Below are 22124 nucleotides of genomic sequence, written 5' to 3' on the forward strand. Positions count from 1 at the left end.
CCAGAGGTGAGTGAGTGGAGGGCTTCCCTGGGCTTTTTGTGCCTTATCGAAGTTCCGCCTCTGCCTACCTTCAGCCTTCTTGGGTTTCTCCACCCTCTTTAACTCTTCTTTCTAGGCTGGCTGTGACCCAGCCTGGCTTTTTTCTTCACTTCTGAAATATGCGTAAATTTGTAGGACTTCATGCTTGTCCTGGCTGTAGGGCCTCTGCGTAAGCTGAGAAGCTGCGCCTTTCTCCTTAAATGCAACCCTCCACCTCAAGGTGCTACCCACCCCAACACATGCGCACACACACACACACACACACACGCGCGCGCGCTCGCGCTTACACACTCATCCTTGTTCTGGTATCTTCTACTCATCTTTCTGATTCCTATTTAGATATAACCTTCCTGGGGAAGCTCTTCTACACAGAAAATCTCAAGTTATTTTGTTAGCAATCCTATTTAACCCATTTGTTTTTTTTTATAACTGGCACTTCATTTAGTTTTTAATTATAAAATCATTTGGATGACTATTTGATTATCACCATAGATGAAAGCTCCATGATAGTAAGGGCTATGTTTATATATCTTTATCATTTTAAGTTTCTAATGTCTAATACGTGAGTAGACCCTTAATAGGTATTGAAAGAAGGAAGGAAGGAAAGGAGAATTGGGAATTCACAGATAAGAACAAGATAGTCCAGTGGTTTTCAAAGGCTTTTGAGGACATATCCCATCCATTAAAAATATTTTTAAGCATGTACCCTCACTGTGTGTGTTGCTTGTAAGTTTCATATAAAATAAAAACTATGTATGATATAATATACATAAAATAGAAATTTTAAAAAGTTTGACAGTGAAATATTTAAGGTATTGTTAATGGTGATAACATTGTATTATTCAGGATAATGTTTACTATTTATGATACTGGAAGCAAATCCATTTTCAAGTAGTTTTTAATTTTGAATTTGGGGAGCCTGCTTCTTGTCAGATTGAACTGAATATTAACTGCTTTTTTTCTAGTAAAGTGATTAACAAACAACCACTAGGAATAGAGATATCAACTCCACCATTTTCTTATTCTTTCTGGTGCTTTCATTAATAATATATTCAATCTGTAGTTTTAGAACACTTGTAATCTGGGGAGGGCTTGTTTCATAACATACTTAAATTGACCCTCAGAAGTATAGTACATGGCTGTACTCTAAGCAAATCATGTCCACATTTCTTTCTGGAAGACATCTTTTGAACTAGACTGTCAAAGGAACTGAGAGAGACACCAAATAAAGCCTCAAGTTATTTATCGCTCTATTAGATTTTGCATAGGATACAAATTCTAGTATATATAGTCCCTGACTTCTCATGGTTTGACTAAAAGAGTTTTTTGACTTTACCATGATGTGAAAGTGATAAACATTCAGTAGAAACTGTACTTCGAATTTTGATCTTCGGGTTTGACTTAGAGATTTTTTTTGACTTTGCCATGATGTGAAAGTGATAAACATTCAATAGAAACTGTACTTCGAATTTTGATCTTTGGATCCTTGGGTCTTTTCCTGGGCTACCAATATGTGGTATGACCCTCTCTCGTGACACCGGGCAGCAGCAGTGAGCTGCAGCTCCCAGCCACGCTGTCACAAGGGTGAACAACGGACACACCTACCACCATTCTGTTCCCCACAACCATTCTGTGTTTCACTTTCAGTACTGTATTCAATACATTACATGAGGTTTTCAATACCTTATTGTAAAACAGGCTTTGATAGGCTTTGCATTAGATAATTTTGCCCAACAGTAGGCTAATAAGTGTTCTAAACACATTTAAGGTGGACTAGGTTGAACTCTGATGTTTGGTAGACTAAGTGTATTAAATGCATTTTCCACTTCTGATGTTTTCAACTTAGGATGGATTTATCAGGATGTAACCCCATTGTAATAAGAGTAAGATCTGTATTTTCATCCTGTAATTCAGTAAATGTTCTTGCATGACCCTAGGATCCATGTACCTCTTTTAGGGACAGGAAGGTTAGCGTTGGAGACTGACTTAGACAAGTAATTGATTTCAAGTGGTGTTAGCCCAGTGCTGGGTGCTAGAAGTGACTGCTGATGGAGAGGTGTTTCACCAAATGCTTGCCTTTTGAGCTAGGTCATGAATGACAGGAGGAGGGGAGTAAGTAGAAGAAGGGTAGAAGAGGACGCTTAGGGCCGTTGTGGCAGAGGGAACCAGCAGTGTGCTCCCCGTTCAAAGGCATGGAGACAAGATGGTGATGGAGGAGTCTGTATCTGGTTGTGACGACACTGGCAGCCACATGAGGCACTTATATGCCACAAATCAGGGGCTTGTCATAGAAAAGATCTTTGTGAACATGGACATAATAATAACAGTAAAAGAGGACACTCAAGTTTCATGTGCTTTAAAAAGTGTAAAAAGAAGGTACATTGCTTCTTCCTTACGTTGCTATTCCTTACATTGCTATTAGAGAAGGGGTAGACTGAAGTATAATTATGGACCGATTGAGATGAGGGTGGTAAGATAAGATGGGGACGTGGAGAATGAACAGTCTGACCACCAACCAAAATTTTTGATTTTAATATGAACCAGAAGGTGTCCACTCCAGACAGCTTAGGTAGCAATAGGTTTTGCTCTTTGCTTTGAGCTCTAAGTGTAAGATAGCACACTAACGTGTGCATTAAAGAACTTGACCAGTTTTCTTGTTTATTTACCATCCAGAAAATCACAACTAGTCAAAGGTTTAATTTTTAAAAATTATTTCTTGTACTAAAGAATTAGTATAACCAGAATCTTCATCATATTCCCAAAATTTTGCAGGAATTATTTAAGTTATTATTAAAAGTGCTTTGTTGTAGTCCTTTGACTTAGAAAATTGAGCTTTTGCCAATTTAGGGCAATATCAACTTGAAACTCATATCTGGTATCTTACTTTCTCTTGATTATATAGTTTGATGTATTTCACATTTACATGATTTCTTCCTATCCTGGTTGTGTCTATCCTGCATTGCTTTGTCATAGATGAGGGATAAGTTGTAGGTTTTTTTGTGTTGTTTTTGTTGTTGTTATTGTTCCCCTTTTGGGCTGTGTGATGATGCTCTACCTCTAATTCTTTTAAAGTAGAAGTAAGGTTCAAAAATTATGCTTGAATTATTCAGTCACTTAATCTTTAACATCATGTTACAACAGTCTATTCATATTTCTCAGAGGTTTTAAATTTAGTGCCAATTTTGCATTTCATAGGATAAGATAAAATTCTAGCTTAAAATTCTTTGAGAATGCTTAGCCTTCTAGCTGGGAATTTTTTATGTCCTTATTGAGTTGCCTCTAAGAGGGTAGACCCTCTGGACTCAGAGAAAGTCGCAGCTGCCTTAGAGTGGCCACCAGTGGGAGGTAAATCTGATTAACTCCTTAAGATGATTTGTTTAGAAATACGTAAAGGGTATATGTTTAAATTTACCAAGAAATAAGGCGACATATGTGAGGGGGATTTGTAAGAAAGGCCTTGAATGGCAGTTTGAAGATAGTATGCTTAATTTAATTTGTCATCCTACGGTTAAATTTTTTGTTTTACTTATATGTCTTATTTTTCCTCCACAGTTGTACAATGGTAGATGGAGTGATGATTCTTCCTGTGCTAATGATGATTGCTTTCCCTTCCCCTAGTATGGAAGGTAAGTGTCTCACAGCTATTTGGAGTAGGGTAAGTTTCTGTGTAGTGTTTGGCTCTCTGTGAACTAGGTTGTTCTTAATCCTGCCACACTTCACACTCCTTCATTCTCCCCCTTTGTTAAGACTTTATTTTTTTAAAGTCATGTTTTTGGTTCACAGCAAAATTGAGAGGAAGGTATAGAGAGTGCTCATATACCCTTTGCCCCCACACATTCAGACCCTTCCCCATCACCAACATCCCCCCACCAAAGTGGTACACTTGTTATAACTGACGGACCTACACTGACACGTCATATTTATCCAAGTCTGTAGTTTACGTTAGGGTTCACTCTTGGTGTTGTGCATTCTGTGGGTTTGGACAGATGTATAATGACGTGTATCCACCATTATAGTATCATACAGAGTATTTCATTGTCCTAAAAACCCCCTGTGCTCCACCTGTTCATTCCTTCCCCCCACCCTCCTTACCACTAGCAACCACTGATCTTTTTACTGCCTTCATAGTTTTATCTTTTCCAGAATGTCATATAGTTGGAATCGTACGATATGTAGTCTTTTCGGATTAGCTTCTTTCACTTGTGAGTAGGCATTTAAGGTTCCTCTGTGTCTTTTCATGGCTCATTTCTTTTAGCAGTGAATAATATTCCATTGTCTGGATGTACCACAGTTTTATTTATCCATTGACCTACTGAAGGGATACATCGGATGCTTCTGGGTTTTGGCAGTTAGGAATAAAGTTGCTGTGCAGGTTGTGTGTGGACAAAAGTTTCCAGTTCCTTTGGGTAAATACCAAGGTTTGTGATTACTGGATTTTATGGTAGAGTATGTTCAGTTTTATAAGAAACCTCTAAATTGTCTTTCAAAGTGACTCTACCATTTGCATTCCCACCAACAATGAATGAGAGAGAGTTCCTGTTGCTCCAACTCCTCAGCAGCATTTGGTGTTGTCAGTGATTCTGGATTTTGGCCACTCTAATAGGCGTGTAGCGGTATCTCGTTGTTTTAATTTGCGTTTTCCTGATGACATCTGACGTGGAGCATATGCTTTTATATACTTATTTGCCATCTTTCTATCTTCTTTGGTGAGGTAGCGGTTAAGATCTTTGGCCCAATTTTTAATCAGGTTGTTTGTTTGCTTATTTTTGAGTTGTAAGAGTTCTTTGCACATTTTGAATAACAGTCTTTTATCACGTGTGTCTTTTGCACATATTTTCTCCCATTCTGTCACTTGCTTTTTCATTCTCTTGATGTTGTCTTTCACAGAGCAGAAGTTTTAAATTTTAATGAAGTCCAGTTTATTATTTCTTTCATAGATTGTGCCTCTAAAAAATTATTGCCGTACCCAAGGTCATCTGGATTTTCTCCTATGTTTATCCAATAATATTACATTATGTAATACTACGTAATGGGCTTTACATTAAGTTTCTGTTGGACAGTGCCGTTGTAACCAATTTAGGTGTCTATAGTCTAGATTCTGCTCTAAGCAGTGTTAAAAACATTTCAATAATGCTACAGTACCGAGAAATTATAAATTAAGATATAAATATATAAGATAAGATATAAATTAAGGATCCCCTGTGGTAAGTTGAAAGAATTGGAGGTGTTTAAATCAGAGGAAAGGTTGGGTCCTAAGTTGTAAGAATTAGTAAGAATTGGGTTGGAAAAATTTGATGGTAGTTCAAATTTTTAACAGTCAAATTTTACCAGTCGTTCTCACCTGGGAGTTATTTTACTCTCCAAGGAACATTTGACAATATCTGGAGACCCAACAGGAAAACAGGAATTTTCCTCCTCTGTGTAATCGTTACACTATGGTAACTAGGAAAAAAAAAATCTACAGAATGTAGTGGCACAAAGTCCCTCCAAATTCCATTCCCTTCCCTAGATATAGTATCAGTTTCGTATGGTATTAAGCAGTTCTTACTGGTTTCATTTGATATCATGGGTGGGCCTGTGGTTGTGGGTATGTAGTATGAAGAGAGAAGAAGTGGAGAAAGAATGGAGAAGAAAGAAGGAGAAAAGGGTGTTTATGAGTCAATATTAACAACCATGTCATTGGTTGTTTTTTCCTGCTTTTAGCTCTTGAACTGCCCAAAGAATCCGGCAGATGACCCCCTAAAGCCCCAGTGCAGATATGTCATGAAACAAGTCAGTCTGGCTGAAATGGAAACGGATTGCCCCTGAAGTCCTGCTCTTTAATATATCACCACCACTAGGATGTTTACAAGGAAGGAAAAGGACTCTTTATTCTTTAGTTGCAATAGCTTTTTTTTTTTTTTAAACCAGAATATCCAGTGCGTGCTATAGCCTAGAGTGCTCTAATCCTAATAACAGTTGCCTTAGTCCTGTCTTCCCTTCATGACTCAACTTCTTGTTAACTGTCAATAGCATATTCTGTGAAAAGACTCTTTGTTTTTGTATATTTACTAGGAATTAAAAAAAAAAACCCACACTGAGAACCCTTGATTGTAATGTACTCTAATATATTCAACATTAGTCATAAAGCAAATGTTAAGTACAAAATATTTCACCAAAAGAGGTAAATAATAGGGCAGATAACTAAAATCTTTATACTAGCGCCAAAGATTATTGAGTGCAGACCTTTCGACTACCAAGTTTAAAAGGAAATAGAACCATGTTTGATGTTTGCAAAGTAGCTATGGCACCTGATTGATTGTGCTTCAGTGGAGCTAGATGGCATTACTGGGGCATAAATAAGAAAGTCATAGAGATTTTATTCCAATATATTTTGTTGGGTAGTGTACTCTTTTTAGTTCATTGAAAACAACAACAACAACAACAACTTTCCCTTTGTCTCCCAAATTACTCCCACATGTTTCTTAAATATTGATTGGAAATAGTGTGCACGTCAAATAATAGGTCCCCAATAGTGATTTTGGTAGAGTTTGGTTAGTATGAGTGTACTTTAGAATATTTCTCAAGTTGTATGGAATCCTAAATACTCCATGTCAAAAAAGACTAAATAGGTCTGGAAAATACTGCTTACTATAACTATCTCCTTGATGATCATAGGCAATACTTATTGAGTGGTGGCTAATATATGCCAAATGTTTTATATGAGTTATTTCCCATAATTCTCATGATTACCCTGATGAGATAGGTTTTTGGGGATGTGCCTTTGAATTGGTTAAAACTCTCGCTCAGGATTACACAGCCAACAAAAAGGTATAATATACTTTAAGGAATGGTATTCAAGAGCTTCAATCATTATCAACCTTCTTCAGAATATTGCTTTTTTTTTTCTGTACCTTAAATTAGCTACGTCCACACTGACATTATATCTGATGCATGCTAGACTCCCCCTCAGTCCAGTCTGAGAGCTGAGATGAGAGCAGATGATCAGGCTCCTTTACCTGGGTTTATGTTTTTTTTTTTTATTTCTCATCTCTCATACCAGTATTCATTTTTCATGTTCATTATATACACAACTCTAGCTGCAGGAAGAGTTTTATTTGCTCTCACCGAGAAGAGCACTTGAGTCCTAATTATCCGTATATCCTTCCTATCCCTTCCCATTAATAAGACTAATCATGCTCTAATACTGCTATTATGCCACTGGGGAGAAGTCCATTTTTGTTCCAGAACCTCCATGTTTGGCTTTCCCTTTGTCCCTGAGAGCATTTGCAGGTGACGTCCATGACACAAATACTTAAAATGGAATATTGCTTCAGAAATATTTCTAAGCTAAGATGACCCACATTTTATCAAATTTGCAAGCCATAGTTAGATTTTATTATAGCAGGGAGCACTGGACTTTTGCAGAGGTTTGTTGCAAGAGGTTTTGGCCTGTTCTAGAGAAGATTGCTAAGTTCTAAATTAGTTTGTGGGCTGACTTGATTTTATTATTTCCAAAGCCATCACCACTCAAGACTTTCCAGCCCAATTACCCAATGAGGGAAGGAAAGGGATAACTTCAATGGACTTTTTGTTAGGGTCCACAAAGGTGCCCCTCTTTGCGACTGTAGAAGAAGAATAGAATAAGCCTTTCTTTGAATTTCTCATTATTGAAGATTCAGGAAGTTCTTGAAGGGGCGAGTGAGTGTAAGAGAAATGTCTTTATTAAATTTGTTGCTCTCATTTCTCATTACTATAATTTATCCCTTTTCAGAATAAAATCTTTTTCACTGACACATCATCAAATGAGAGACTTTTTGGGGAGAGAGATGAGAAATATTGAGCAATTGTTTGCCACTCATTACTAGGACCTAAAGTGTAAATATCTGATGGAAGTGCACACTTTTAAGATCCTGTTTCTTTATTGTCAGATTTTCTTCTCTAACAGACTAGTGGTGTGTTAGTTGATGTCAGGTGAACTACGACAAAGTTTCCTTTTAGTTTTTTCTTCTTAGGAGATGTTTGTTTTGGCTGTGGGTAAACTGAAGCCACATCCATTTTTTTCCCCCAGTGGACATTATAAAATGTTCGTATTTAGTGCATTTATATGAGAGGAGGGTAGTAGCAGTAGGAGGTGGAGAAGACTCTAAAAATTCGATCTAAGTCAAATACTGAACAGATGTGAAAACAAATCGAAGACCCACGCTCATGAAACGATTTCCTTGTGGTCAGCAGTGAGAGGGCAGCGCAATAGCTTCTCGGCTTCTCTTTTTATGAAGATAGGTCTCAAGAATGAGAAGATGGTTGCCATCTCCTCTTTATGGAAAAACTTGCGAAGCAGGAAATTTGTAGATGTGTCATATATGCAACTTTCGCTCTTGGAAAAAAGTAAACACCAAGGAAAATAAGACATAATAAAAAATTGCTTTGTAACTCCCAAAACGCTATTAGCCCGTCCTCAGGAAGTTCCTTCTGCAGCCCAGCATGACCTCAGGCAAGCTTCCACAGATAATGATTATATGGAATAGTCATAATTACTCAGAACTCATGTCAAGTCCAAGATCATGTAAGACACAGGGCGGAGTGACTTTCAAACTTTTCACTGTGACTCACAGTAAGAAACATTTTAGCGTTGGACCCAGCGCATCTACATTTAGAAACGTTTTAGAGTAGGACCCACACACATCTGAAACACAAAATTCGTGCAAAAACAGCAGCTACTCTTACTATGTTTAACGTACTCCCATTTCTTCTCTTTTTTATTCCATTCGGCTTTATTTTAATTTAAAAAGAAAAAAAAAAGAGACCTTGTTTTCAACCACAAAATCGATTTCCCTACCCACGAATGGTTCATGCTCCATGGTTTAAAAAGGTGACTCCAGTCTGCTCCTAGGAGCTCCCTGCCCGGAAGTGCCTGCTGCCCTCAGGTGAAAGCTCTGACCACCGACCTGTGCGTTCTCCAGCAGAGCTGGCCTGGAACCTTTTATTTTTTCACGAGTTCACGAAGCCCCGACCATCCTCTCTGTCCGAGCCAGTAGTTTGACAGGAAGAGGGAAGTTTACATTTGTGCCTCCTCAGCCTTGGTCGTTAACACTGGAACAGCTGCTGCCTGATTCTAATCAGCTGAATCTGAGCTCTGCAGAGCAGGGTGTTTTCCTAGATCCACGGTAATGCTCCATCTAATTCTTTGTTATGGGTTAGAGCGGAGCACCGACCTTCCGAGGATATGAAATTTGGGGGATGTGGCCAGGAGGGAAGAAATAAGAGGAAGAATGAAATTTCTTTTGGGCAGGAGGTGGTGAAAATCACCTTAAGGAAACAAAAACAACCACCTCTGCCTGTAATCGAATGGTGATTTGGAGTGGGAGTGGCCTTACGTATTTATTTAGTTAGTTAGTTGTATTTATTTCACCTTCTACATTCTGGTACCTACACCAAGCTAGTTTGTATGAAAAGAAGAATCGGATCCATTCAGAAAGGTTGTAAAGAATAGATAGGAAAAACAAAAACAAAAACCCATAGTCCAGTTTAGAATTGGACTCATCTGGTGTGTTTATAATACTACACACTGCCATGTTGAATTACATTGTCATGGCTTCTCTTTATCTTCAACATCGTGTCCTAATTCATCTGCTTCACAATGTCAGTTTTGCAAAGTGTTAGGGTAATTTTTGGTAGGTAAAAATGATGTGGTTAGTCAGAGAGTCTTCTGAAGGGAAGGCTCTTGGCCATGCAGAGGAAGCAGGCCTTTCTCAGGAGAGAGACAGAGTGAGACAGAGTGAGACTGTGTCATGAGCCATGTTCTTTGTCTTCACTGCGTCTGTGTGTGTGTGTGTGTGTGTGTGTGTGTGTGTGTGTGCGCGCGCGCATGCGCGCGTTATTTCACTTCTCAGGGTCTATTCCTGCAGCGGCGCGATGGAAACAGTGACAGGGTGGTTGTGAGGAGTTTATGGGGAGTACAAGCAAAGTGAGCCCTGGAGCGTAGGAAGCCAAGACTTCGTGGTGTTCATCATCTTATCCCCAGTGTCTAAGACAGCGCCTGGCATATAATTGGCGCTCAGTGAATATTTGACAAATGAATGAATAAATAATGTTGGCTACAATACTAATTATTATAATATAAGAAAAAAAAAGAGGAGACAGGGACTGGTCTGGGCTGAGGAGATGAGAAGAGCACATCTTTCGAAGAATTTATTCTGAGTTCGGGAAAAAAGAATCAGTTGTAGCACAGTCTTACAATCTCCGACTGATTAATTAGCACGAGTATGCTGGTAGGCGCTGGTGATGTCAGCATAACTAGAAGTGGTTCCTTCTGTCAAGGAGTCACAGTCTGGTTGGATAAGGCAAAGGTTAAAGCACAGCACCGGGGATATCAACAGGAAGGACCTTCATATCACACTGGGCTGGGACTGGGGACAGCAGTCCAGGGAGCAGGAGTTTGGCAGGATGAATGGGCATTAGACCAGCAAAGGAAGGGCCGAGAAGGACTTCTGATGCAGAGACGGGCCCCACCCAGAGAAGTCGTGGAGGTGGGGGAATGTGAGGACACCACCTGCACGGTCCAGCATGGCCAGCGCAGTCTTGAGAAGGGAGCCGGGTTGAGAGTTCAGGTCCTACTGGCCCGGCAGGGTCTGGGGTACTGAGGCGGGTGTTCCCTATCCTGAGGGGAGTGAGAGCCATTGAAAGATTAAGTAGGGGTGGTTTGCATTCGCAAAGATTTGTGCAGCGGAAGTGGATCACGGGGTACGGCAAGGCGAGAGGTACACGGGTGAGGAAAACTGGTTCTCCTGTGGTGGTGGACAGGCCCACATGCCGTAGTTTGGGAGGCCTCCCAACTGTGGCAACTTAATGGTGGCAAACAACAAAAACAAAACCTGAGTTCAAAGAGTAGACCTCTGTTACAGACCTTTGTTATTATTATTCACGAATAACAACTGCAGTGGCAACTGAGAATAACCTAATAATAATTCCACTGCTACTTTTATTATGCAAACAGAAGCCTGAGCTGCTGACTTTTCTAGCAACTTTTGCAGGACATTTAAATCCCTCTAGCTGGCCCTTTGTTCCTGTGTTGCCATGGAGTGTCAATAAGCCCAGCTCAGAATAACCCAGGCGGTGAAATGCGAGGTACAGCTTGCTCGCTGGCATGTTGGCTGGCCAGGTTATACTGTTTTCATCGCTCCCGTCTTGGGAGGAGCACTGGGCAGCTGGTTGCCCTGGCAGCTGTGAAAGGTGTACGTCTCTTGGCTGCCCGGAGTTTGAAATGCAACCCAGGCTTGCCTGCCTACTGAGCATGTGCGGCTCCCGATTGAGCTGATAGCAACTGAAAATAGCCCACTGAGCACCTGTCCCTTACACACCAGCCCCTGGCCGACTGCCATTTAGGACAGTGGGGACTCAACTTGGTGGATAGGTGAGGGGCTGTGTGGATTTTAATGGTTCTTAGGAAGATCTTAGAAACTTTGGCCCTGGCTGAAAAGGAAGAAGAAGAAGAAAAAAAAAAAAAAAAAAGCAGCAGCCTCTTCTGAGCAGTACTCTTTGGCACGTCTGGGGTTAGTGGGTGGTCACGGTGGCTGCATAATATACAGTATGTGCTGAAGACACCATACAGTTCTCTTTGCTCAGCCACAGTGTGGTCCAGTAGACTGAGAGAGAGGTATATGTTTTCTCTTGGAGATAATAGCTTTCCTGAAAAACTCCTGGAAGGTAGCCATCCAGGGTTTATACTGTTTCAGTCTTAGAACGGGAAGGCATGGCGTTAAACTATTTTGTTTGATTTTCTACCTGTTCTTTAATCCCCAGTGATTGTCAGTAGACCACTTCTGCATGGTGTCTCTTTGCTAGATTATTCTTTCTCAGCAGTCCAAATGCGGCCATAGAATAGAATCACAGCATGTTATGGGGCTGCCTGTGCCCCTTTGGGAATCCTTCCCTTTCCTTCTGGGCTTTCATGTCTTCAGCGGGCTTGCCATTGTTGGGCACAGTTGGCATGTCAGTGTGGATGGAAGCGGGCTCTGGAAGGAAATACTTCTGAAATGACTGGGTGTATTAAAGCTACTATTTAAAAGTGACCCTTCGGAGATACTTGGGTTACCTTCAGGCTATCAGTGCCCTGCAGCTACAGGAGCTGATGGGAATCTGTGGAAAGTCTGGCCTGCTGCTTTCGCCTTAGTTTGTGTTTAGATATTCTTGCTCCCTAGCCAGTGGCCTCGTGACACATCTCAGATTTAGCTGCCTTTCTTCTGCCAAGGTTCAAGATGATTGTGGAAGCTGGGAATGGTATGCAGTGCCACAGAGATTGGGGGCGGAGGGGGAAGAGAGGGTTTGAAAAGCCAATTATGGTCCACAGCACTCTCAAAAAATGCTTTTGGTGTCTACCTTGAGCGTAGGCACCTGGAGCCTTTCTGCGGGCTCAGGGCTGAAAAAAGAATAAGCTCAAAATGACCCCCACTCAACCATGGCCTGGTGACTGCAGGATCCTTTAGTCTATTGACTACTACGCCAATCTTCTTAAGCGTTGAATTTGGGAGTTAGCGGCTTCTTGTGGACCATATTAGTTAGACTGATAGGGAAAAGAAGATATGCAAAGCAAAGATGAAGCTAAAGGCTGGAGTACAGATGCCCAAGACATGTATTCATGGGATTGAAGGCATGGGATTCCTCTCGTAATTAACCTTGCCCTGGCGTTCTGGACCCAATAGGGCCTTAGGACGTGAGTTGGGAAATTGGGGGATAGGGTGGTAGCGGTATCGGAGGCTTGAGCAGTGCCCCCACTTTTTACCCTCGGATAGCTTAATCTCTTGTGCTTCATGCAGGCTGTAGAGAATGTAGTCTAGAAATCCCCTGTTCTCTCCGTGCATTTTTCTGGGGGTGGGGTAGAGTAGGGAGCTAGAGAGGAGGAATTTAACTAATTGTGGACATTTTTACCTTTGACTCCAGGTACTGCATTGCCTAGGGGCTGGCATTCTAAGACTATTGTTCAACAAATTGGAGCCCTGCCCATCTTCTGAGGGATTTATCTCTGTGGTTTGAAAGCTTCCAGAAAGGTTGTTGGGGATGTGGTGGTGGTTTGTTGATTGTGAGTAAAACCTTGAAGGCCAAGTCACCGGTAGGGCACAGAAGGGCAAATAGAGGTGGGAGCCTTGTGCTGAGTCCACACTATAGTTCCTTTCCCATCATCCTATACCACGCAGAGCCCTTGGTTAAGGTTTCCTGTAACGGCAAAATTTTCAATACAGCGCCTGGCTAGGAAACCCTTACTGGAGCAGCCGTGTACTCCCTAGTTAGCCTGTGGAACTCACATGAGTCAAGCACACCTCTTCCCACACTGTGAACAGGGCTTCTAGCCTCAACATTTGATAGACGGTTACCACATCGCTGGTTCTCTTCAAATCCAAATGACAAAGGGATCGCTTCTCTGAAATGTTTAAAATCAACCAGGTCTTTTTCTCTCCACCCTCAGGCTGTGGTACTCTCTGTTACTCTTCCAATAAGTGGAGATTCACTCAGGGCCAGGCGTTGTCAATATATGCGGGTGGGGTGGGGATATTTTCTGGTCTCCAAGAGAATTCCTTAGTAGGTAATTTCCGTTAGGTTTTGTAATCATTTGTTTTTCTGAAGGGAAGATTGAAGAAGTGTGAAGACATGATGAAGAAAGGGGTCATTATTTTCCCCCTGTTAAAGAGTTGCTTCAATGACATAGTACAAGTATTAAAACGATGTCTTTGCTACATTCTGGGAATCGTAAAACGCATGGAAAAGACAGACCAATATTGTCTTAGGTCAATACCCCACAATGTTCTTTAACTTGTTAGTCACTTAAACACAGACCAAGTTTTTGGCTTTGAAATAGAAGGTGTGGCTGCTGCAATAGGGCTTAATTTACAGGGATTATTTCAGAGACAAGGAGTCAGCTCAGACACAAAATAAACAGATGGCACTTTTTTTTTCCCCCTCTCAGCTTCAGCAGTTCAAATGCAGGATGACTTAGGAATCCTTATCACCTTCAGCAAAGCAAGAAGGGGAAAATGATGTAATTCAGTCTTTCCCTACTCCCTGCTGAAAACGCCATTACTTTCACTGATAGGAGAAAAATGGCAGCAAATACCAGGGGCGTCTTTTTCACTGCTGAGCAGACAAGTCCTGCATGACTCCCCTAATGTGGCCGGAGGCCAGGCGCTTACTATGTTTTGATCATTCTGGTCACCTTAGCATCAGAGTAGCCGAACGTCCTCACGTCAGCCATCCAAGAAAGGACCATCCATACAAGCCCTGCTGTTCTATTAATGTGTTAAATAAGTCCTTGTTTTAGGGGCTCTTGTATTTTACCTCTTTCTTCTAACAACCAGGCAGACAGAACACCTACTGTACCACACCGCAAGTATTAATTTTCTACACTTGTAAGCCAGAGTAGGTGAACAGATGTGACGCTATGGCGAACTCCTCTAGGAAGAAATGGCTTGCACAGACATGCTGGCTCGGTGACTAAGCCTTGCCTTAAGATCTCTGCTGACATTTAAAGACTTTATAGGCTCAGTCTGCTCTGAAAACCAGCATCATGTCTCTTCCCACCTCTAAATCCTTTCCGTGAAGAGAAAATTCATCCGGAAGCAAATATCCATCAGGCTTGTACTCCTGTCAATCATTGAGGCAGGCGAGGGCTCTGTAACAGCAGAGTAGGGTCATTCCCTCCCCTCATGGCGTTCCTAGTCCGGAGGAGAGACTTGGACGTTCAGTAGCCAGACAGACACATGCATGTGAGTGTATACAGGTGGTTCTTACTTTAAATTTGAGTGTGTGAACAAAGGCTTCTTTAAGAGAAGGTAGATGCTAACTAGGTAAATGGAGTATAGGCAGGGAGGGAGGTAAGCACTCCACATGGAGGAAATTCCCTACCTAAAGGACCTGATATCTTGGAACAGGGGAGGCCTCCCAAGAATGGAGGGGATAATAGGGGAGCCTAAGGACGTGGGGATCAGCTCCACCAGGAAGGACTTCTGGCCACATTAACCCTCCTGTCTCTCTTTGGAGAGTCACAGAAGACAGAGAGGATTACATCTGAATGGGGATGTGATTTGCTCGGTTCCAGAACACTGGAGGCAGGGTACATTTGTAGCTATCATCAGTTCAAAATCTTGGGAATCCTGAAATCATTTTATGTCATTGTTATTCTAATTTATATGTGATCCTATTCAATCTTTCTTAACTCCAGGAATATGTTTTCTTCTTCGCTTTACAACTTTGCCAAGTATCTGTTTCTCTGATCAGGGGTAAACAAACAAACAAACAAACAAACAAAAACAAATGGAATTTGGGTTCCCTAGATGGGGGTTTTATAATGAGAGCATTTAATGGTGTTTGGGGTACCGTATTCCCGAGCCTATAGCTTGCCTTCTCACCAGACCATCAAATGCCCTTCACTAGGCATTGCAGACTGACCTTTGTGTTTCTGTCTTAGGAGCAGGCTTCTGGCAGTGATACCTGGCATTGCAAAATCCATCACTGAGCCTTTGTTTAATGCCAGAGATCTCAAATGCTTTCCGATTCTGGAGAAGTGCCAAGCTGCACTTTCAGATTAGGAGGCCATGGAAGGGCTCCCATATCTATAAGCCTAATATAGGCTGTCATTTCAAATGAATGAGTCGTTTATACTGTTGGAAGGAGTCCAGATATGTTTGGGGTTCCTTTTTTAGCCTATATAGTTCTGAGCTATCTGACTTTTATAATAATAGTCTAATAACCATATTGTCATCTGTGCTACTTGGAGGTGAACCTCTAAGAAATTCAGCCTGTTCCTTTTGCTGACCTCTGGGGTGATAGTTGCAGCTGGTTTACTTGTAGCAGTTTCTCATTTGTCTTTTGTGTCAAACTTTAGTGGGAGATGTGAGGTTTTGTGCACCATTTAGAATGGTAATCAGTTTAAATGCTTTAAAGCGTTATGGAGTGCATGACTGAGAATGTGGGGGATAAGCCCATGGTGGTGTGCTTAGATTTCTCAAGTCCCACTTAAAACATAAATGTGAAGATTTTTACTCCGAGGTACAAGAGCATCCCAAACTGTGGACAGACGTAAAAAGTCCACGATGCTCTCTGCTCTGCCTCTTCCTGTGACGACAGTCTGTCATGAGGCTACGAGAGTAGGTGTGCACAGAGGATGAGCCCAGAACGAGATCTTTTAAGAGGTTTGGGCTTCTGAGCCTGCACCTCTGGCTGTGGAGCCAGCCCGCAGTCCTCCCAGGTGGCGTCAAGAACTCCCTGCGGCTCCCAGCCAGACCTGTGAGTGTGTTTGCACAGACCTGGTCCTGGTGATACAAAGGGCGCACAGTGCCAGCCATAACACTGAGTAATGCTGGGAGGTGCCTTTTAGAACAAACAATGTGGGTGAGCTTCGCAGAGAGGGAATACCTCTGGCTTGACATTTAAATTACTGAATTATTTAAATGAATGTCAATTAGGTGGAGTAGACTTGCTGCCTTCTGCCAGGGCACTTCCTAGTTGTTTGCAGAGGCAAGTGCAAAGGGCTTCATATCAGATATGGTGTTTCCTGTCTGTACTGTTGGAAATCAGTCACGGAAGGTGATTATCCATTCCTTGGTGTGCCTCGATGTGTACTATATGTATGTCACTGTTGGAGAAATCTGAGGTCCACAGACCCTTACCCGTGGCCCTAAAAGGGATTTTGTAATAGTTCTGTCACCCTGCGTGCCCCCTACCCCCAACCCACCCCAAGTAAAAAATCACAGGCCCACACATGTTATGGTTATTCCTAAAATCGGACAAGACTGAAACAGTGAGACATGGGCATTCTGGGGCCTGCTCTGTTCCTTAGAATTGTGGATGTTGAGATATGAAAATGCTGCTGTCTTGCTTTTAACCTTCTTTGTTGAATTAGTAATCCTAGCTCAGAAATCTCTTTGGCATCTCTTCGACTAATCCACTCTGTCAGATGAAACTGGCAAAGTGGCATTTAACTAATGTGTGTGTGCATGCAGGCGTGTGCGTGGTATATGTGGTCATTCTCATATTCTTATGAATTTAGGGTCTGCATTTATATCTGGCAGTATATAAAAAATAGATTCATGATGGGCTCTTCTAAGTAGTTATATGGAAATACCCAACTTAAGAAGATTAAATGTTGGTGAGAAGCAAAATTGGATGTGAATCTGGTAAAACCTGTGTACTTTCCCATTAGCTAACAGCTGGACTGAGCTCATGGTTCCTCATATCAGAGATTAAATTAATTATCACATAGCACTGACAACCGTCCTTCTTCCCCTTTTTTCTTTTTCTGGATTGTGGAGGTGAGGATATGAAAACTCTAGTTTTTGACACCTTAAAAAGAATTACCTGTTTAAAGGTAGTCAGCCCTCGGCCATCTGCATACATACAACTAGTAGAGGGATGTAAAGATTCAAGGAGAGTGTTTACTAAATGAATGAATCCCTTTGACTCCGTTTATGACCCCCACAGGATAAGATCTGATTACAGTTTATAACCTGTCATGCCTCATAGTTGGGTATAGTGAATTGACCTTTACTGAAGTTGGTATTTACTCAGGGCTGCTCAATTCTGGCAAAATTCTGTAGGTTACATTACAAACATCTGTCAGGCCATCCCCACATCCTGTCAAAAGCTAGAGACCTTGGAAGGGGGGTCCACATCTTAATGTCTGTGAGCTAGAGTTCAATTTCAGCTCTAATTTTATTATCTATCTATCTATCTATCTATTTTTAAGTAGGCTCCACACCCAACTTGGGGCTTGAACTCTTGACCCTGAGATCGAGAGTCATATGCTCCACCAACGGACCCAGCCAGGCACCCCAGGGCTCTAATTTCAAGAGCAGAGCTCACTCTGAGAGCACATTAAAGAAATCATTGTTGTTGTTATTTTATTATTTTTTTTTAATTTGACCTTTTTTATTAGAACCACAAGATGTTGTTAATTCTTCTTACCAGGACTGTCCGTTTCCATAGGATCCGTGAGTGAGGCCTCTGTTGCCTACGGTTACTTGTTTGTGGTTGTTCCTACTGCACCATGGGCACCACGAGTTGAGGGGTGCATACTCCTCAGTCCATTATCAATCCCTGAACAGCTACTCTCCTAACGTTATTTTCATTTACCCTTTCATCCTCACACGAATCCTTCAGCCCCAACCCAGTGTCAGTAGACGCAACCTCTCTAAGGATGTATATCCTGGGATAGCTTTGACCTCTGAAAATATTTAGGATTTTAAAATACATGTTTGTGTTTCAGATTTTCATACATTGTGTTATGGCACAGTTTTCAAATATAGTATTTTGAATTCCCTGCTGTAGATCACAAACAAATCAACATGATACCGTTAACCACCCCTCCCCTTATCCTGCCCATCCGTTTCCCTCCAAAGAATCATCACCTGTTGGGCAGCATAGTTGGCAATGCTCAGCCCAGCTTTGTGCCATTCAAGAGTGGCAAGCATGTCTAGACTCCCTGGAAATATTATCTTTCAACTCACTTTTGGCAAGTGTAAACTTTTGCTGGGTTATGTCAACAGATATATATGTTTCTCATCCTCATAGAAATAGATTGGTGCTGGAATTTCTCTAGGCAGGGAAAATAAAGACTATCTTTTGGCTCATTAAAATTTTTGCTCATTAAAAATGTCTGAGGCTCTTGATTCTCGGGGGTGAGACTGGTGACATACATACACTGTCAGCGGCTATTTTGGATCTCCTGCTTTCAGGCATGTCTTTGCTCTTGGATGAGCCCCTTGTGGTTTTCAAAAGAACTAGCAAGTCAATTATAAATAGAAGGCTTGTGTCTGTGTGTCTGCATGCACTTACTCTGTGGGATGAGGCACCCACATTACAGTGGGTAGTGAACTATTTTTCACTTCTTTGAAGAGGGAAGAAGAAAGATTAAGAACACTTTTCTCTTTTTGAGATAACCCACGTCTCTACAAACACCCACACAAATCTGTGTAAATGAACTTGACATTTCAAAGACCTTACCTTAAGGTCTCCTCTTGAAAGCGCAGCTACCCGACCTGTTATTTTAAGAAAGAAGTAGTTATCTCACAGACCTGCTACAGAGGGTTCAAGAATCAGAAGGCAGTCACTCTGTGCCATAGACCTTTGGAGGGAGCTCTGAAAGCTGAATTTCTTTATAGCAAAACTGCTTTGGAACCTCTAGGACTTGGCTGTTTACATTCTTTCTTCACTTTTCTTCCCTCCTAGTGCAAACTGTTGGGACCAGCAAGTCTGAACTAATCATTCCCACAAGGGAGGAGAAAAGAAAGAGTGATTTGAAAAATTAGGTTGCAAAAATTAGGTTGCAAAAATTAGATTGCAGATGTTTCCAGAAGGAGACAATTAGGAAGTCTGATTAGGTGTGCTTCACTGATGGACAAGGCACATCTTTCCATCACACCTTAGACCTAGCAGGTGTTGACTGCTCCTGTGGTCTCACCTCTTACCTTACTTTTAAAACATTGCTCTATTCCCTTTGTCTCCTTGTACCCTCATCTTCAATAATCAGTGCCATTTTTTTTTCCTGCCAGGCAAACATGTGTAAGCAGTGATTAATTTCCATTGTAATCAACATGAAAACTTCAGTGTTGTCACTATTGAAAAATTAATCTAAGGCATCTAGCTGGAAATATTGGTAATAGACATTTGTAATTACAGACTGCATCCTTGTAAACTCTCGATTATACTGGGCTCTTGCAGATAATGGCGGGAACACCAGCATTCCTTGTATTACTAGTTGATGGATTAGTATGGAGTTAGCAGGAACTGGCATTAACAATTGCCCTATACTTAGGAGCCTTTTAAAAAAAAAAACAACATAAAATAAAGGTGATGAGCATTATGTCCTGGAAAAAACATTTTATTTTGATGTAAGAATTGGGATGTGAGAGCCCATCAGGCTGAAGAGAATGTGAAAACCACAGTGAGGGGAAGTTCATTCTCAGAAGCCTCTGAGTACATGATAACTATTCTTTGGCCTGGTATGATCTAAAAGAGCACACAGTTTGTATAAATGTGTTCCTGTACTGAGAGGCGATTATCATTTGGTAGTTGGTCAAGTGAGAAATACAAGATAACAAAATGTGGACATCATGGCCAGTGATGACACTTGGCCTGACTTGCTGTTTGGTGAATGTGTTGTAATGGTCTTGGAGAAACCATCTTATTGCCCTAATGGGGGTAAAACCCATGTAGTGATTTCTTTTCCCTTCTTGCTTCTTTGCAGATGAGAAGCCCAAGGTAAACCCCAAACTTTACATGTGTGTGTGTGAAGGCCTCTCCTGTGGGAACGAAGACCACTGTGAAGGCCAGCAGTGCTTTTCCTCACTGAGCATAAATGATGGCTTCCATGTCTACCAGAAAGGCTGTTTCCAGGTCTACGAGCAAGGGAAGATGACCTGTAAGACCCCGCCATCACCTGGCCAAGCTGTGGAGTGTTGCCAAGGCGACTGGTGTAACAGGAACATCACGGCCCAGCTGCCCACCAAAGGTTCCCGTGGACTTTTCTATTTCTAGATCAAGGGTTTCTGTTAATGTTGTTCTGTGTGGGTTAAAGATGGAAGTAGCCACAAGCTTTTCCTCCTACTCCTTGAACTAGAGGTCATGGGTGACAAGGAGGGTAGCTATAGATGAAGAAGGGAAAGGCATGGCCTTTTGGAGTCTGAAGGGGGATAAATATCTTTGGGCAAGTGAGCAAGATGTGTCCATCTTGGGGAACAGCTTGGGTGACCAGATCTCTCTTGGTAGTCATGAGCAGGTGAAGAGCTCCAGATACCCTTTTCTGTTGAGGAGCCATGGTGTCATAATTTATGAAACAGTTTGGCTTGGTAAATATTCATCTCTTTGTTGAGTGTGTAGGAAGTAAAATGGAACATAAGAATCCAGTGACTGAGTAGAATATGTTTCCTTCTTTTTGAGGAAAGAGACAAAGCCTCACTAACCTTTGCTCCCATATCTGATTTCCCAATGAACCATTACTGAAGCTTGAAGCTGGGTAAGATTTCACATGTAGTTTCTGTGGAATCTTTTTCCATGTTGTGTTCAAATGGATTCCATTTTCAGTGGAAATCAGTGTTTCTCTGAAACTGTTTCCCCATAAAATGAGCCCTACATTGCTATCAAAAACTAATGTTCCTTAGTCTTTGTAGACTCACTCTAAGACAAAGTTAATTCTCTTAATCTACAGTACATTTTTAATAGGCATAATTATTTAATTTTGCACTCACAAAAAGAAGAAACAAACCAAGAAGTGGAGTAGGAGAGGCTACTAGCAATGCCCACTGTCAGAAATGTCAGCTAACAGGGGGAGAGACCGAAAAATGAAAACAAAACAAAACAAGACAAAAAAACTGATGCAAGATTATGTTGTGCAGTGTTTCGGTTACGGTGGTGACGTTAAGACATATAGAAACTGTTAATTTTGATAAGCAAATGTTAATTCTGTTAATTCATTGAATAATGAAAGAAGATTTTTAAGAGAGAGATTAAGTATTCAAATGGTTAAAACAAAAAGGGTACTTGATGGAATAAACTTTACTCTTAACCTTTGTGAGTTAAATTATTATTAATAGAGTGGATGGACACAATCAAGTATCTGCACCCACACAAAAGTTATACCTACAATATGGAAAGTTCCTGATCTGCAGAACACTGCAAGACTCTGAGTTGTAATAGAAAATTTATTTTCTTTACTTAAGGAATCTCTAATTCAATTAGGGAGGCTCAATATTTATAATTTAATGTTGTATATAATTAGTTTGACACTTTATCGTACAAGTGACGTGTACCATGGAGTGTAATGTGCCAAGTTGGAAGTTAAATCTCCAAGATTTGGAAGGTTAAAAGAAATGTATAAAGGACATCAGGCTTGCACTTGGATTGTGGAAGGAGGCAGGGATGTGGAAAAGAGGCATATGTGGGGAAGAACAGGGCTCGGTGACACCATGTCATAAGGGGTCTGACATTCAGAGATAATTATTGTTTGGGGACTTTTTTAGTGTTTATTCATTTATTCAGAGAGTGAGAGAGAGAGAGAGGAAGAGAGGCAGAGAGGGAGGGAGAGAGCAGGTCCCAAGCAAGCTCTGCACTGTCAGTGTGGA

General features: G+C 41.3%; 1 protein-coding gene across 4 annotated transcripts in view; it reads left to right on the forward strand.

Moving 5' to 3' along the window:
- The window catches only part of ACVR1 (activin A receptor type 1), a 139733-nt gene that overhangs the window by 69628 nt on the left and 47981 nt on the right, over positions 1-22124 (forward strand). For all 4 annotated transcript variants that reach the window (XM_019456895.2, XM_053908629.1, XM_019456909.2 and 1 more), the window contains 2 exons: positions 3592-3665; positions 20252-20515. In XM_019456895.2, the coding sequence (XP_019312440.2) occupies positions 3599-3665; positions 20252-20515 (331 nt within the window). In that variant the 5' untranslated portion in view covers positions 3592-3598. The remainder of the gene's footprint in view (positions 1-3591; positions 3666-20251; positions 20516-22124) is intronic.

Source organism: Panthera pardus, unplaced genomic scaffold (genome assembly GCF_024362965.1).
Source record: "Panthera pardus isolate Hobbes unplaced genomic scaffold, ASM2436296v1 HiC_scaffold_10, whole genome shotgun sequence".
In the NCBI taxonomy this organism is placed as follows: domain Eukaryota; kingdom Metazoa; phylum Chordata; class Mammalia; order Carnivora; family Felidae; genus Panthera; species Panthera pardus.